The 15,394-nt window shown below is 43.2% G+C and overlaps 1 protein-coding gene across 4 annotated transcripts in view; it reads right to left on the bottom strand.

Annotated features, from left to right (window-relative positions):
- The window catches only part of ETV1 (ETS variant transcription factor 1), a 73,987-nt gene that overhangs the window by 16,530 nt on the left and 42,063 nt on the right, over window positions 1-15,394 (bottom strand). For all 4 annotated transcript variants that reach the window (XM_084620504.1, XM_084620506.1, XM_084620505.1 and 1 more), the window contains one exon: window positions 13,307-13,554. In XM_084620504.1, the coding sequence (XP_084476630.1) occupies window positions 13,307-13,554 (248 nt within the window). The remainder of the gene's footprint in view (window positions 1-13,306; window positions 13,555-15,394) is intronic.

Here is a 15,394-nt window from a genome sequence, read left to right as displayed (position 1 = left end):
TCACAGACACAAGGGGAGTGACTCAGCGCTCTTGAAGTCCACTGCTCAGACCATGACTCTGACTGAGATGAGGAGAGTAAGGGCTACTTGCCCCCAATACTCCCTGTTGTGAAGAAGTAGGCAGAGTAGGAAGCATTCTAGCTCCACCCTCTCCCGCAGAGTAGTTGGCCTGCTGTACAGGGGATTGTAAGGTTTGCCATGAGAAAGGATGAAGTAACTTCTCCCTCCCACAGAGCAAGGGGGAAGCAGAGGAGGAACTGGGAATTCGAATCACAATTCATTCTCAGGTCTCCTCCTGGCACACTGCAACTCCACAGCACCCCTTACTCAGGGCAGGCTGCAAAACTGCAATCTAGCCCCTAATGATTATTACTACCTATCCCAGAATAAATGGATTTCTGGGACAAAATGATAGTGCTATTAGAAACGTGAGGTTCCAGCTTTCCTGGAAGAAATACTCTGCGCTGAGCTCCATTGCTCTAAAAGGGTCAGACCATCTGGCTCACACCTGTTTACAACCCATGGCAGATAGGGGCCTGGTGACAACGATAACACAGCAGGGATTAAATTCTGTACAAAAAACACAAAGCAAGGAAGCACAGATGTGATTCTGCCCCCAGTGGCAGTCACTTATATTGAGCCTGCAAACAAGTCTCTCGCTTTGATCAATAGACCCCATCCACAGACAAAACCTGTTTTCTTCCTTAAAGACAGAAAATAAAATGATAGTATTGGCATTGGGACCATGCTCTTGTCTTCCTGTTTACTTGCCTAGTTCTTCTCTCACTTACCCTCTGGGACTGAATAGGATACTATTATAAGAATAGGTTTCAGAGTAGCAGCCGTGTTACTCTGTATCCGCAAAAAGAAAAGGAGGACTTGTGGCCCCTTAGATAAATTTGTTAGGCTCTAAGGTGCCACAAGTACTCCTTTTATTGTAAAAATGGAAGCGAATCACTAGAATTTCAAGGGGTCTGGCTAGAGAAACAGCCAATCATTTAACTTGACCTGACAGCATTTCCTTCTGAACTGTCCTTTTGGTCCTTAAAATAAATATAAATCCATCAGCCCTTCAAAAGAAGGGCTGTGATGTAGGTCAAATCCCAGGCTTCCATGACAAGGGCTCAATACACCAAATCCGTAGCTGTATTTGGTTTCACAAGTACACACACACACTCTGTCCCTCTGCTCCGCCTGCCGTTCTCATAAGTGGGCAAGACAGAAAAAAAAATCAATAGAATCCTGTTCACCTTTTCTTTTCTAGGCTCAAGAGCCAACTTAAGTTTTTAAAGAAAATGTTAAAAGTTAGGACAGGTTATATTTTAGGACTCCCAATCTCAACAACATCTCATTTTAATAAAATAATAATGTACAGTATACGTATATAGCATTTATCATCTCTACTGAACCAGGAGCACTTAAAATTTAAATTAATATACTGCCTATGCACCAGGGTCATTACATCCACCACTAAAATGCAGCCAGCTCCAGGATGGAAAGTAACATCTGTTTAATACAGCAACTTAACCCAGCTGTTTAGCGTGTGAGGCGAAGAAGAATACAGTAATCAGCTGAAACCACAAGGGGAATTTTTAGGTAGGCAGCAGGGTGGATTTGATTTAAATCACTAGTCAGGAAGACTCGATTTAATAATGTTTTTCTACATAAAAGTGCATTCTTGTTGGTTGTTATAACCTTAATACATATTCTTCACAACTCAGAGATAGATGTAGGTTTCATTTTTAGAAGGTACACATTATACATTTTTAAACAGTGATTTATTTGGAAAATTTTTCAGATTTGTTTTACAGCTATATCAGAAAATGAATGAGTGTTTGGTTATTTCATTTACCAAAGGTAATTGAAGTAGATATTTATGAAGTCATTGGGAGGTGAACTATCTCCAGTTCAACAGGTTAATCATTAATATGTGGAGGATTTTCTTGCCACGCTGTATTAGGAGGAGAACATCACCAGACAGATATTTAAATTGTTTTATTTAACTAAAACAACAACGTTAAGTATTCTGGATTTTTTTCTCCAACAGCAAGCATATAATATTTTAACAAAACAAGCATATGTCCCTCGCTTCTCACATTTATCTCCATACTACACCCCCAACAAACTTCTATTCATGAACTTTTTGAAACTTTGCACTTTTAGAGAGGTAAAGCATTGACTCTGTGTACACAAATTTGCAGAGAGACAACAGAGTTGAGGTCTGTTATTTCTCATCTCTATATATTATTTATTTTTTAAAAAACATTTTTGCTGTTAACAAGCATGTTACCTCTGGAAACACAAATCCATAGTTTGAGACGTGCAAAACTAAGGATCTCTGATAGTATCTTCTAGACCAGGAGTCGGCAACCTTTCAGAAGTGGTGTGCGGAATCTTCATTTATTCACTTTAATGTAAGGTTTCGCCTGCCAGTAATACATTTTAACATTTTTTAGAAGGTCTCTCTCTATAAGTCTATATATTATATAACTAAACTATTGTCCTATGTAAAGTAAACAAGGTTTTCAAAATGTTTAAGAAGCTTCATTTAAAATTAAATTAAAATGCTGATCTTACGCCGCCGGCCCGCTCAGCCCGCTGCCAGCCTGGGGTTCCATTCACCTAGGCCGGCAGCAGGCTGAGCGGGGCTTGTGGCCGGGACCCCGGCTGGCAAGGGGCTGGCAGCCAGAACCCCAGACCTGCAGTGGGCTGAGTGGGGCCGATGGCCGGGACCCCAGACCAGCAGTGGGCTGAATGGCTCAGCCTGCTGCCACTCAGCCCGCTGCTGGTCTGGGGTTCCGTCCGCCGGCTCCTGCCAGCCAGGGTCCCGGCTGTCGGCCCCGCTCAGCCCACTGCCCATCTGGGATCCCGCCTTGCCCACATAGAGTGGGTACCTACCTCCTCCCTGGTTCTAGCCCATTCTCTTCCTCTCTCTCTCTGCACTGAGCTGAGGGTGGGAGTGCACTGAGCACAGGGCTGGGGGTGAAGGAGCAGGCCAGGAGCTAGAATGAGGGAGGGGGCTCAGGGTTGGGGCAGGAGGTTTTGTGTGTGGAGTGCTTACCTGGGCAGCTCCCATTTGGTGCGAGGGGTGCAGGTAGGAATGTGGGGGGGGGAGGGTGCAGGAGCTCCCGTTTGGTGCTCACGGTGGGGGTGGGAATGTGGGGGGCGTAAAAGTCAGGGCACGGGGCGTGGGGGGGCTGGGTATGTGTGGGGGTGCATGAATCAGGGCATAGGGGGGCTGGATATGTGTGGGGGTGCTGGAATCAAGGTTGGGGTCGTGGGGGTGCAGGGGTCAGGGCAGAGGGCTGGGAGTGTGTGAGGAGGGTGCAGGAGTCAGGGCAGAGGGCGTATGAGTGGGTGCTGGAGTCAGGGCATGGGGTGTGGGGGCTGGGTATGTGTGGGGGGTGCTGGAGTCAGGGCTGGGGTCGTGGGGGGATGCAGGGGTCAGGGCAGGAGGCTGGGGTGTGTGGGGGTGCAGAGATCAGGGCAGAGGGCTGGGTGTGTGTGGGGGGGGGGCAGGGATCACGGCAGAGGGCTGCGGGTGTGTGCTGAGGTCGTTGGGGTGCTCCCAGACCCCTGCCCAGAGCGGCTCACGACAGGGGGCTAAAGGGGATATGCCCTGATTCCACCCCTCTTCCCCAAGGCCCTGTCTCCACCTCTTCTCCATCTCCTCCCCGGAGCATGAGAGCGCTCCGGCTCCGCTTCTCCCCCTCCCTCGCAAGGGCCATCAGCTGATTGGTGGCAGGGAGGGAGAGGAGGAGGGGCAGGCATGCAGCACAGCGGGGGAAAGTGGGGAGCTTGCCTGCCCTGCAGCAGCAGCCGGCAGGACCAAGCTTCTTCACCCTGCCCCCGTGCCGGGGGTGTGTGCAGAAGAGCGGGCCGGGGTGGGCAGGATTTTTAATGGCACGCTGCTGCCTGTCGGGATCCTGGCTTGGGTTTGAGCGGGGCCGGCAGCTAGGACCCGGCAGGCAGCAGTGTGCCATTAAAAATCGGCTGGTGTGCTGTCTTTGGCACACGTGCCATAGGTTGCCGACCCCGTTCTAGACGGAGCACTGAGTCCCCATTGGCTAGATAGAAAGATTAACCTAAATAATCTACACAGAAACCTGTGGGACCCCACACGACTGGGTCCCTAGTCCATGAACTATTGGAACTCATTTACAAAACTTTTCATTAACATTACATGACTATATTGTCTCCTACTATAGAATTAGAATTTATAATCCTTATTCCATGATGAGATATCTTTGAGCTATACTGTATTTTAATCAAAACTATCTTTACATAGGTTTTTTCCTCAAAAAGCACTTAATCAAAAAAATCCAATTTAAATTAAAAAAATCCGATTTTTTAAATTTTTATCCACCTTGGTAGGCAGAATGCAACGATTCCAGCCGCAATACAGCTACATCACCTCTTGCTTTTTGGGGCCTTCACATACCACAAGTGTGTAGGGCTTCAGTTTTACATCTCATCAGATGGACAGCACTTCCAGAGTGCTGTTTAAGGGACAGATTCTGGAAACAGATATACACATGTGGACCCCAACTCTTGCTGCCCAGCAGTAAAGATCCTTGCACACAGATCTGTTTGAGGATCAGCTGCTAACATCTTACTTACTGTGGGATTTGTTACAGCGTTGAATGGGGCCAGGATTCAACCCAAAATGTAGACATGTTGCAGTTCAGACAAATGCCTGATGTTCTCTCTAAAATCTTCATTTAAAATGACATAGATTACTTTCATCTGACAATTCTACTACAGCGCTTCAACCCGATGTTGTTTGGTTTGGGCAAAAAAATTGCACAAGAGAACAAAGTAATTTCGTTAAATGAGAGCCTCTGCATTTCTAGTAGCATTGTTATATATCAAATAAGTGCTGTATTTGCTCCACCAAAAAAAATCTAATTTCAGAATTTATGGTGACTCACTGTTACAATATTGTTTATAATGCAATTTAGTTTTCTGGACAATGAAGACACACCAAGTGGAAAACATAATGAATAATTTTTTCATTCTTCATTAGACAGATGGTAATTGCAGAGTAAGCTCTTCCTCCCCACCCCAGTCTGTAGCTTATCTGTCCAGGGATCTCACTTATATCCTGATCCTGCAAACACCTGCGCACAACCCCATAACATTCAATGGGACTACTCTCATGCACAAAGCTAAGCACACAGGCAAGTATTTGCAGGGTGCCACCACGGTGCTATGAATAGGAGCAGGGATAGCAAGACTTAAATCTGTGTGCAGAGCTCACAGGATCCTGTTTGAGGAAGATTCAAAGAAAGGCTCATTTCTCCTTCATTTTCCAAGGCTCTACATTTGAATTATTCATTATTTTCCACTTGTATCCCAGTATTACAGAAACACTGTTATGACACACACAAAAATCTTCCTAAAAGGTAGCCATGGCAAGATTAATTCCTATCTATAACCCCTGACATAAACCTACCAGCTAGAATCAGATTTAGTCCAAGTAGTTTACACCTAAGCAAAAATAGTTAAAAAAACAAACTCTAAATAAACATCTTCCTTTCCCCTCTGAAATGCAGCAACTTTGGTTTCTATAGTGAAACGGGGCTTCACTATGACAACATCATGACATCTGGTCTCTGAAAATACATTTTTAAGACAACAGTCTGCCAGGGCAACATGTAACTTTATACATCAGAACAGAAAACAAAGGCTCCGATATTAAAATCGGAATTTAAATTCCACATAGATCCGGTCTTTGAAGGATACTTTAAAATCAGATATTCATTTCTATCACTTTCATTAACTTTAAAATTTGTTTTGAGTTTAAGCATAACTTTCCCTTTAAATTCAACGAAAAAGCAAAACGGATTTTTTCTCTTTTTTTTTTTTTTTTGGTGAGCTTACTGCAAAAAATGTCTGTGTTGCTTTTTCTCCCCCGCCTGGTTCCCTGCCTGTAAAATCTAAGTTGGACAAACACTGCATGGCTGAAGTGACATATTTGAATGGAATTCAGACCAACCAGTTCCTGTTTATGTTTCTGATTTGAGAATGTAGCCCTCTCATTCACTATACATTAGAAACACACCAAGGCCATAAATGGTGTCAGGTTACATGCAGGCAGGGCCAATGGGCATTAATCATTACTTCAAGTCAACTGGCAAAAGCAGCAGCTGATGGAACACTACACTCTTTAGTTCTATATAAATGAACATTCCAGGGTTTGTTTTTTTTTCCCCCTTCAGCATCCATTTTATGAATGAAACTTCAGCCTGTACAGAGTCCATTCATATAAAAGCTGCGCTCACAGGGTTCAGCCCCGAGGGATCAATTGGTCTTGGGTAAGGCTGATGTGATTGGTTTAAGACAGGCTTCAGCCTTCCATTACTGATTTAAAATGCAGCCTGTGTCCATCTGACCTGCGTTAATGCACAAAGAGTAAATCCAGACTGTACTCTCAATTCTCAAATCAAATCATTAGCCACTGCCACTTACTGTAACTGTAGATTTAGAGGATATTTATCCATTTCTTTGAAAAACAGCAGCCAGAGGACAACTTTTGAGATTTTTGTTGTCTGCTTTGAAATGAAAAAAATACACATTTGATATTTTGCTGTACACAGGAGAGAAATATGTTGCTGAGATTTACCTTATTTTATGAAGAAAGAGTAGGAATAACTTAGTAAGATTAGCTCCTAGCTTTTGAAAGACAGAAATAGCAAATATTTAGAGGAAAATAGCTACCCAGAAAGCAAGTGAGACAGTAAATCTGCTGCTTTAACAATGACCTCTCAACAAGTCCAAGTATTTCCTGCACCTCAATTAGGTCATCACATTATTTTCCACTGTTGTACACATCCGACTGAGGATATGGGCACTCATTGTTTTAGGAGCAAGTTCTACACAGAGCATTTAAGTAGGAGAATGAAACCCAAGCTCATTTACTTAAGCAACACAGCAAAGACGAGCTCCTGAAGCAAGAGTGTCAGGTATTTTAACCATGGTCATGTATTCCAGGAAGACACTGGGGAGAAAAGCAGCAATGCTGGAAAATATATCGGGTGAAATCCTGGTGGCAAAACTCCACTGGGGCCAGCATTTCACCTGGAGCCATGGTCGTGAACTGAACATTATATATGTTGTTGCACAACAGTACGGTGATTAGAAAGGACATAATTTTGAGCTGCACATTCAGAAGCATTACATCACATTCTAGGAAAGTATTACTTCCACTTTATGGAACACTGGTGAGACTATGCAGAAAATATTGCAGAGTTGTGCGCAGCATAATAACAGAAGGAGGGAAATCATAGCATATTTGAGGAAAAGCAGGATTAAGAGCTAGAGGATTTATAAGGCAAGATTTCAACAACTAGAAACACAGACAGACTAGGAGAATACATGCAAATTGCCTACAAAGACTTAGAGGTGGTTTGTTAATACCAAGGAATTGTTTAATATGATTCAAGGAGGTATAACTTGCAGCAATGGAATGAAATTGAACAAAAGAAAATTTAAGCCCATTATTAAGAAATATTTATTAACTGTGAAGTCTGTTAGACTATGGAATAATTTCCGAAGGGAATGAAAACAACAGTAGTAATAATATTTAACACGTATATAGTTAGGCTTGGCAGAATTCAATTTTTATTTTTTTATAATTTTGATGGATAGTATCAATATTTATTTTTAAACATTTTTCCCCGATTTTTATCCATTTAAATTTTCACAGTGGTGCGAAAATATGAAGGTGAGGTGTGGCAATCATGGGGGGCGGGGTGTGTGTGTCAGATAATAAATTATTTAATGACAGTAAACAACATTTACTATCATTAAGATTCAAAATACTTAAGATTCAAAAAGTTAAAGCTTTTGATTTAATTGGGGATCGGTCCTGCTTTGAGCAGGGGTTGGACTAGATGACCTCCTGAGGTCCCTTCCAACCCTGATATTCTATGATTCTATGATAAAACCATTAAAACACAAACTGCCAACGTCACATGTCAGAATATACACAGTAAATATCCTCAAATCAAAGTCTAATAGGTGAAGTAAGAAAAGTGTTATTGGAGCACTTATCTATAAATTTAGATGATTATTGATGGAAATCAACAATATCATTTAGGGAAGTAGTAGAAATCCCAACAGTTGTGTCACTTAAAAACTAGTCTGCACAAAGCAATTGAGAATATCTTGTAGGGAACAATCCTGCACTGGCTTAGATTGACAATTGGATTTCTCTCCTTCGCTTCTGTCTTCATCTCCAAAGTGTTCACAGACCAAAATCTAACCCAATTTAAAAAACAACCATACAGTAGAAACACATAAAATTATTATTTCTTCCCCAAATAAGTTAAAAAAAACCTAGACAATAAAATAAGTCCCCAACAAATACATTTTGCTTCAAAATTTAATTCAGCATCTCTACCAGTGTGGCTCAGCAGACCTCCAAATTTAAACAATGTCACCAGCCCTCTCCCCTTCCCCAGTGATGGCCACAAATGCTGAACAAAGCATGGGAAGGAATCTTTTTCGTTTCACTCACATTGACCTAAGTCTTTTAAAAATGACAGTGACACTTAAACACTATTTGGGGGGACGGGGAGGATGTCTAAAAGGTTTTATTTTGTTCCCATTCTATCTTTAAACACACACATATAACACTGTAGCCTGGCACAAAAAACTAAGTTAAAAGAACATTCAGGTTGTAAAGTCAAGCACTCAAAAAGTTAGGACATGTCAGAATTAAGGTTGCCCCTTCTGCCCTGCTACCTCCACCCTGTCCCTATTCCACTCCTATCTCTGACCAGCCGCTGGCTCTTTGTCTCAATCCCATTCTCCTCATCTAGCCAGTCTCAGTCTCCAGCCCTCAAGCTTCTCATCCCAGTCCCATTCCCTCCCTTCTCCAGACACTCATCCAATCCATCTCTCTCCCCTACAATGGCTTCCAGTTCCCCGCCACCCACAACCTCGCTTCCTGTCCCCATTGGCTCCCAGTCCCAATCTCCTTCTCCAGGATACTCATCCAATCTCTGCCTCTCCATGGCTCCTTGTCCCAGTTCTTTGCCCAGCCAGTCCCTGTTCTCCCCCTACAGCCTCATCAGATCTGTCTCCCCTACTCCTCTCACCTCTTTGCCTCAACACATTGGTTCTCACTCCCCATCTCTTTGCTCAGCCAGTCCCAGTCTCCCTCAGGCTTCCAGACCCAGTCACTGCCCCTGACTTGGACATCTAATCCCAGTCCCCTAGCCCACCCAGTCCATCCCCACTCCACATCCCAGTCCCTGTCTCTTACTGCTTCCTTATCCCAATCATCTCCCTATCCTATTCATAGAGGTCATAGACCATCAGAGTTGGAAGGGACCTCAGGAGGTCATCTAGTCCTATTCTCCGCCCTCTCCCCCCCTCGGTCACACACACTTTGCAGGTCCAGCTCTTATCCCCTCTGTGTATGAATCAGACAGCTTCCTCCTCCACACTGCCTGGGCCCAAAGGAGTCATTGAGAGCACATGAAAGATAGGTTCCCTGCTCTCAGTTCCAGTACTTGCACCCAACCTGGCCAACAGCTGCCCAACGCTGCAAGTGCAGGGTTGCTCCAGGCTGCTGCATGCCCAGTGCTAACAAAATCTTTGGGGAATTTAAGTGCTAAAATCTAAGATGTCTCCATTGAGATATAAACTGTGGTTTTTCAAAAGCTTATAACGTGGCCAGCTTTGGGCATATTTTCACTTGGATGGCAAAGGCACATCCGTGACTCAAAGGCCACCCCTGACAAATTGAAACTCCCTGCTCCACAGCATGGAAGCACTAGAGCTTTTCAAATAAAAGATTGCCAGATTTTTTTTTAACATGGCCAAAACAATGTATTTTTCACTAGCTTTCTCTCTCAGAAATGGTGGAACTGTTTTAGCTGAAACATTCAGCCTGAGGAAGACACCCGATATTGAAAATTGCAACCCAAACAGTTAAAGTTTGGCAAAGCTATGGAGAAATAAAGACATTGTCTTATAAGGGTAAGTGTCAGGCAACCTTAATAAGAATACATTTTGTATGGCATCAGCATAGCAGGCAGCATGACAGAATGAACCGTGCTCACACTTATTTGTTTTCTTTGAATAATTCACTGGGAGTAGAAGGTGAAATTTATATTATTTTGGAATTGTAAAAGGAATCATTTTAAAAGCAGATATTTAATACTGCACACATACGTAGGCACAATTGTGGTCATATTCAGTGTACCTCCTGGTATACCACTTAGGCTGTGCTGTTGTCATATTTCATAAGATAAGAACAGGGTCATGCCCTGATGGAAACTACCTAGAAATAATAAGGCCAAGTTTTCAAAAAACGGACATCGGCGGCTAGACTCCTCCATCTATATTTGAGTACTTATATACATGCTTGGTTTTAAAAAGGGACAAGCACACAACAGAACCCATTGAGATGCCTATATATATATATACACACACACATATACAGCTTCTAAAGCACACTGGGGCAGAGTCTCAGCGGATGTAAATTGTCATAACAAAATTGTCATAGCTCCTTTGACTTCAACAGAGCCGTGACAACTTATACCAGCTAAGGGTCTTACTCTTTGAGTTAAAAGGTGCTGTATAAAATGTACAATATTATATACATCTATTAAGTGACAGCCAGAAGATTTAGACTTAATTTTCTGCTGCAATTCAACATATGCGAGAAACTGTATTTTCCAAGAGGAGGAGGAGCAGGGGGAGAGGAGAAGGGGGGGAGGGGGAAGGGTAAAGAGCTTCTGCTCTGTTGACATTTTTCTTTTTTTCCCCCCTCTTTCCATTATCTCAAACATTCTGCAATAGAAATTGCATACCTGCAATTATAATTACAACTAATTGGTCTGCCATTTCCCATGTCATAATTAATGTCATGTTTTAATAGAGTTATAATCATTCCATAATAATGCTTTTCATTCACCAGATTTCCACAATGTATAAAAGTATAGTGCACAAAAGCAATGAACTTTTATGAGGCTCCTTTAAAAACATCCCAAAAGGAACATCTTCAGTGAATTGCAATGAACTTTTTAAATATGTTTCAGTATTCTTATTTGAGCTGCAAGGAAATATCATGCAAAAAAGATTTTCCACTATGGCATTTGCTCCCCTCAACATCCATAGGTGAAAAATGAAATCAATGATTCAGTGACAAATACATTATGTTTCCTAAGGGGTTATTTAATGTACTCTTAGCAAAGATGGGAAAATGATGGTTTCTAGAGAACAGATGGCAGCAAGACAAAATATCAACAGCCCACAGTTGTTGACTGCAATTTATGGAGTGTACAGATGTGTCAACTTAAATGCAGTGATTCTAAGGCCAATAAAAATACTTTCTGATACCAAGAGATTAATTTTTCATGACCACTGGTTACACAGCTATTACATTTTTAAAAATCCTAATTATTCATCTACAAACGAAACAACAACTTTGCTTGAATGTCATTACTCTAAAATGGAACATTTCTGTCACTGGCAGTGAAAAAAAGAGAGAGGTAAAAAACTGCACTTCTTTCAGATTAAATTTCACTTTTCATCTCTAAAAAGAAAATTTGGAACAGAAATGAAAATTAACCCTGCCTCAGATTTAAAGTAACAGTATGCAATAAGGAGATCCCTTTCCCTTGCCGAGTATGAAGCATGCATACAAAAGAGCCTTTCTTTAACCCTTTAATTTAGTAGGCTGAATAATAGTGCTTTAGAAGATTGTAAGGGACTTGTGAAGTCCTCTATTATCCGTGGCCATGTTAACTGTGCAGACAGTCTCTCTCGTGCTGCTCTGATAAGAACAGAGGCACATCAGAACCAAAACCAGGGATCTCAGCAACCCCCCAATTATGGAGAAGTTCAGAGCTGGATCTGATCCTTTGAAGTTCAAAGTGTCTCTACCTTGTGCTAGTTGACTGTTTGCTCTAGCCCCCAACTGCCTCATCCCACAGTTTCTCCACACTTGTCCCGTACATCTCCATCTCCTCTTTGTACCTGCTGTCCTTCTCACCAGTCCCTTCTCTTGTCTTTCAGTTCAGCTAATCCCTTCCTAAATAAACCCCATCCCCACCCACCCCTCAAAAACCAAAATAATCCTGGCACTAGCATGATGTCTTCATATTATTCACTTTGCTTGTGTTTTCTACCCCTTCCCCACCCAGTGTTAGTCTTGTCTATTTAGACCAGTGGTCCCCGAGCTGTCAAACTGTGGGGTGCACTCCCTTAGGGGGTGTGTGGAGGAACGTCTGGGGAGGGGCGCAGCAGGGCCTAGGCCAGCCCCTATAGAGGGGTGGGAAGGTAGCGCCACCCAGCCCCGCTCTGCCCCCAGTTTCGTTCCTTTCTGACCCCGCCCACGGCTCCACTCCCTGCTTCCGACAGCAGCCCCAGCTCTGCTCCTGGCCACAGCCCCGCTCCTGGCCCCAGCTCCCAACCCTGGCCCGGGCTGTGGTTCCACAGCCACGGCTCCTGACCGCAGCTCTCAGGGTAGGCACGGATAGGTTGCATTATGGGTTAGGGGGAGGCGTGACAGAAAAAGTTTGGGAACCACTGATTTCAACTGTAAGCTCTCCGGGGCAGGGACTGTCTGCTACTATATCCCATGCCTGGCACAATGGGACCCCATTTGTGGTTGATCCCTAGGCACTACTGGAATAAACATGATTAATAACAATTTATCTTCTACATCAGCAAATTGGCATCCACAGGTTATTTGCTTCCACAAAACACAACAGTTTACACACAAATTGAGAAGTCAGCACTGATTTGCCTAATTCGTATCCCTCACTGGTTTTATAGTAGTGTAAACCCCATTGGACTTTAATGGAGTTACTCCTGATATAAAGGAGCATAAGTAGCAGGAGAATCAGGCCCCTATTCTTGGCAGACAAAAATGAATGTGCTCATAAAATTGTGAGCACAAATTTAGAGGCCATTTTTGAAAGTGTGATTACCTATAGCATATCACAAATAAAACCCATCAGAGGTAACCCACGTAAGTTTAAAAACATCAGTTTCTCCTCTGCCTTTCATATTTAATTTCTAGATAGCTCAATAAACTGAAGTCTTTTACAGACCAAACATGAGAAGGCAATTGCAGTGCAAGGTTCACTACACTGCTTTATCAGCATTATTATCTAAGGAGGCTACTTTGCCAAGCCTAAATGAACGAAAGGGGTTTAAAATCCTTCAAAAAGCAAGTCTGAATTCAGATGCATCTAAACATCACTGAGAATAAAGACCATTTGGCCTAACCCTTGTTAGGCTTTATTATTTTTTTCACAGAACTAAAGAAAAAAGTCTTACCTACCTGAATCATATGCAAAATCTCTAGGTTCCTGTTTAATCATCAGCGGAGGGGGGAAATTTTGATTGGCTGCATTGCCAACCATGGCGTTGTGTTCATAGACTGGATCATGGTACTCCTGCTTAAAACCTTGAGGTGGGAAAGGGATGTTTGGCTCAGACATCTGGCGTTGGTATATTGGGCGTCCTTCCCTTGACATTGCAGGCAAAGGCGGGAAAGAATTGCAAGGTTCGGAGAGCTGGCGGCGAAATCTATGACACAAGTGAGAGAAGTCACTCAAAAGTGCAATGGCAGAGTGACTTGGTAACTCAAGAGACAAGATGGTAAAAAAAAAAAAAAAACCAAAACCCCAAACCAGGTATAATTTTTAAATTTTTATCCTTAATCAACAAAAGATGGAATTAAGAAAAAAATAAAAAAAGAGCTCAAATTTTCTGGGCCCAATTCTCAATTACTCTGTTTCTAAAAACAGGACAGGAATTCAGAAGAAGAAAGATGGGTTTCAACTGCCTTTACATTTTCCATACGCTGGGGCTGTTTATGGTCCTGCCTATTTCCAGCATAAATTAGAGCCGCCAAGGGATACTCTCAGCTATACTCTGCTTCCCAAGGCCCTCTATGGGACATGGGAAGCAGAGAATAGCCCTATCATTTTATTAGTAGTAAATATTTATATTATGGTACTTCCCAAATGCCCCAGTCAGGATCTGAGCTGGGCATTGTATAAAAAGACTAAAGACAATCCATGTCCCAGAAGGATTACAGTCTAAAAAGATACACACTTCCTCTGCTATTCCAACAGGGACTGTGCCTTACACCAGCTCTCCACATGCTGAGGAAGGGGGCAGGCCTGCATAGAGGACACTCTCATGGGGGTGGCCCCTGTATGCTGCCAGCACGGCATAAAGGCACCTTAGCAAATCAGGTCTTATGAAAGAATAGAGAGTTGTATCTGTTTGCTTACAGATGCCATCTCCAAACAAATAAAGATGTCAGTGGTAAGATCTGGGCATCATTCCACAAAGTTAAAAAGCCTCAATTGTCTCCTCATGGTGAAAAAACCAAGGAGCTTCACCTTGCAGACTTGATGTCACATTCCTGTCTCAGTGGGGAGGAGTTCTCACCCCTCTGGAAAAAGGAATGGTGCACCTTGCAAATCCCACAGACCTAACAGGTTTACTGGGAGACAACACCCAAAAAAAAAAAAGAACACAGCCCCAAGGATGGCCTTCTACTCATACTGCTGTCATCGAAACAAGGTGCTCATAAGAGTTCACTGCTCCCCCAACCATTTGTACACAGTCTTCCTCTCCAAGGGAAGTGGAAGCTATGGAGGGGAGTTAGTGCTCCATGTAATGCACCAGAATGGAAAGGAGCATGGTCCACGCTCTCCCCTCCCCCAGCTCTGGCATGTTTCCCCTCACAAAACCTCAGAGCCCCAACTATGTGTGCTGAATTTGAGCAGTTGGGCTTCTGCACGTTCAGAGGTATGAGGAAAGAGAGGCTCAGTGGCATGCTTCCCTGGTGAATTATACATTTTCACATGGCTTCCCCACCCCTACATAAAGGGAAGAGATCAGCCAGCCCCAGGTGGCTTGGTTTTGAACAATTGTGGTGGAGTTGGGACCTATTGCCTCTGTGCTGATCCACAGAACAGTAACTGGGATATTTTTGAAGTAAACTGTTTGTCCTGCCATCCCTCAACCACAGATATGTCTATACTTGGAAATGGGGGTGCGATTTCCAGCTCGAGAAGACATATTCACCCCTGCTCTGACTGAGTTAGAGCACTAAAAATAAAATGTAGCCACGGCAGCACAAGATGGGGAGGGACTAGCTGCCCCAAATCCCTGCCCATCAAACACCCTAGGTATATACATGCTGTGGCTAGCCCCTACCGCTGCTTGCACTTTTCTGGCCACACTATTGTCAGCACACTAGCTTGATCACAGCAAGCACACAATTGTCTTCCTGAGCTGAGAATTACACCCCCAGCTCCAACTGTGGACACACCCTAAAAGAGTAAGACAAGCTGTTATTTAACACAACCATCTTCAAGAGAGAGATGGAAGTTTCCCTCTGTCAAAATAT

The sequence above is a fragment of the Lepidochelys olivacea genome (assembly GCF_965140295.1).
Source record: "Lepidochelys olivacea isolate rLepOli2 genome assembly, chromosome: 2".
In the NCBI taxonomy this organism is placed as follows: domain Eukaryota; kingdom Metazoa; phylum Chordata; order Testudines; family Cheloniidae; genus Lepidochelys; species Lepidochelys olivacea.
The sequence above is the reverse complement of the archived record's forward strand: the minus strand, read 5'-3'. Positions and strand labels throughout refer to the sequence as shown.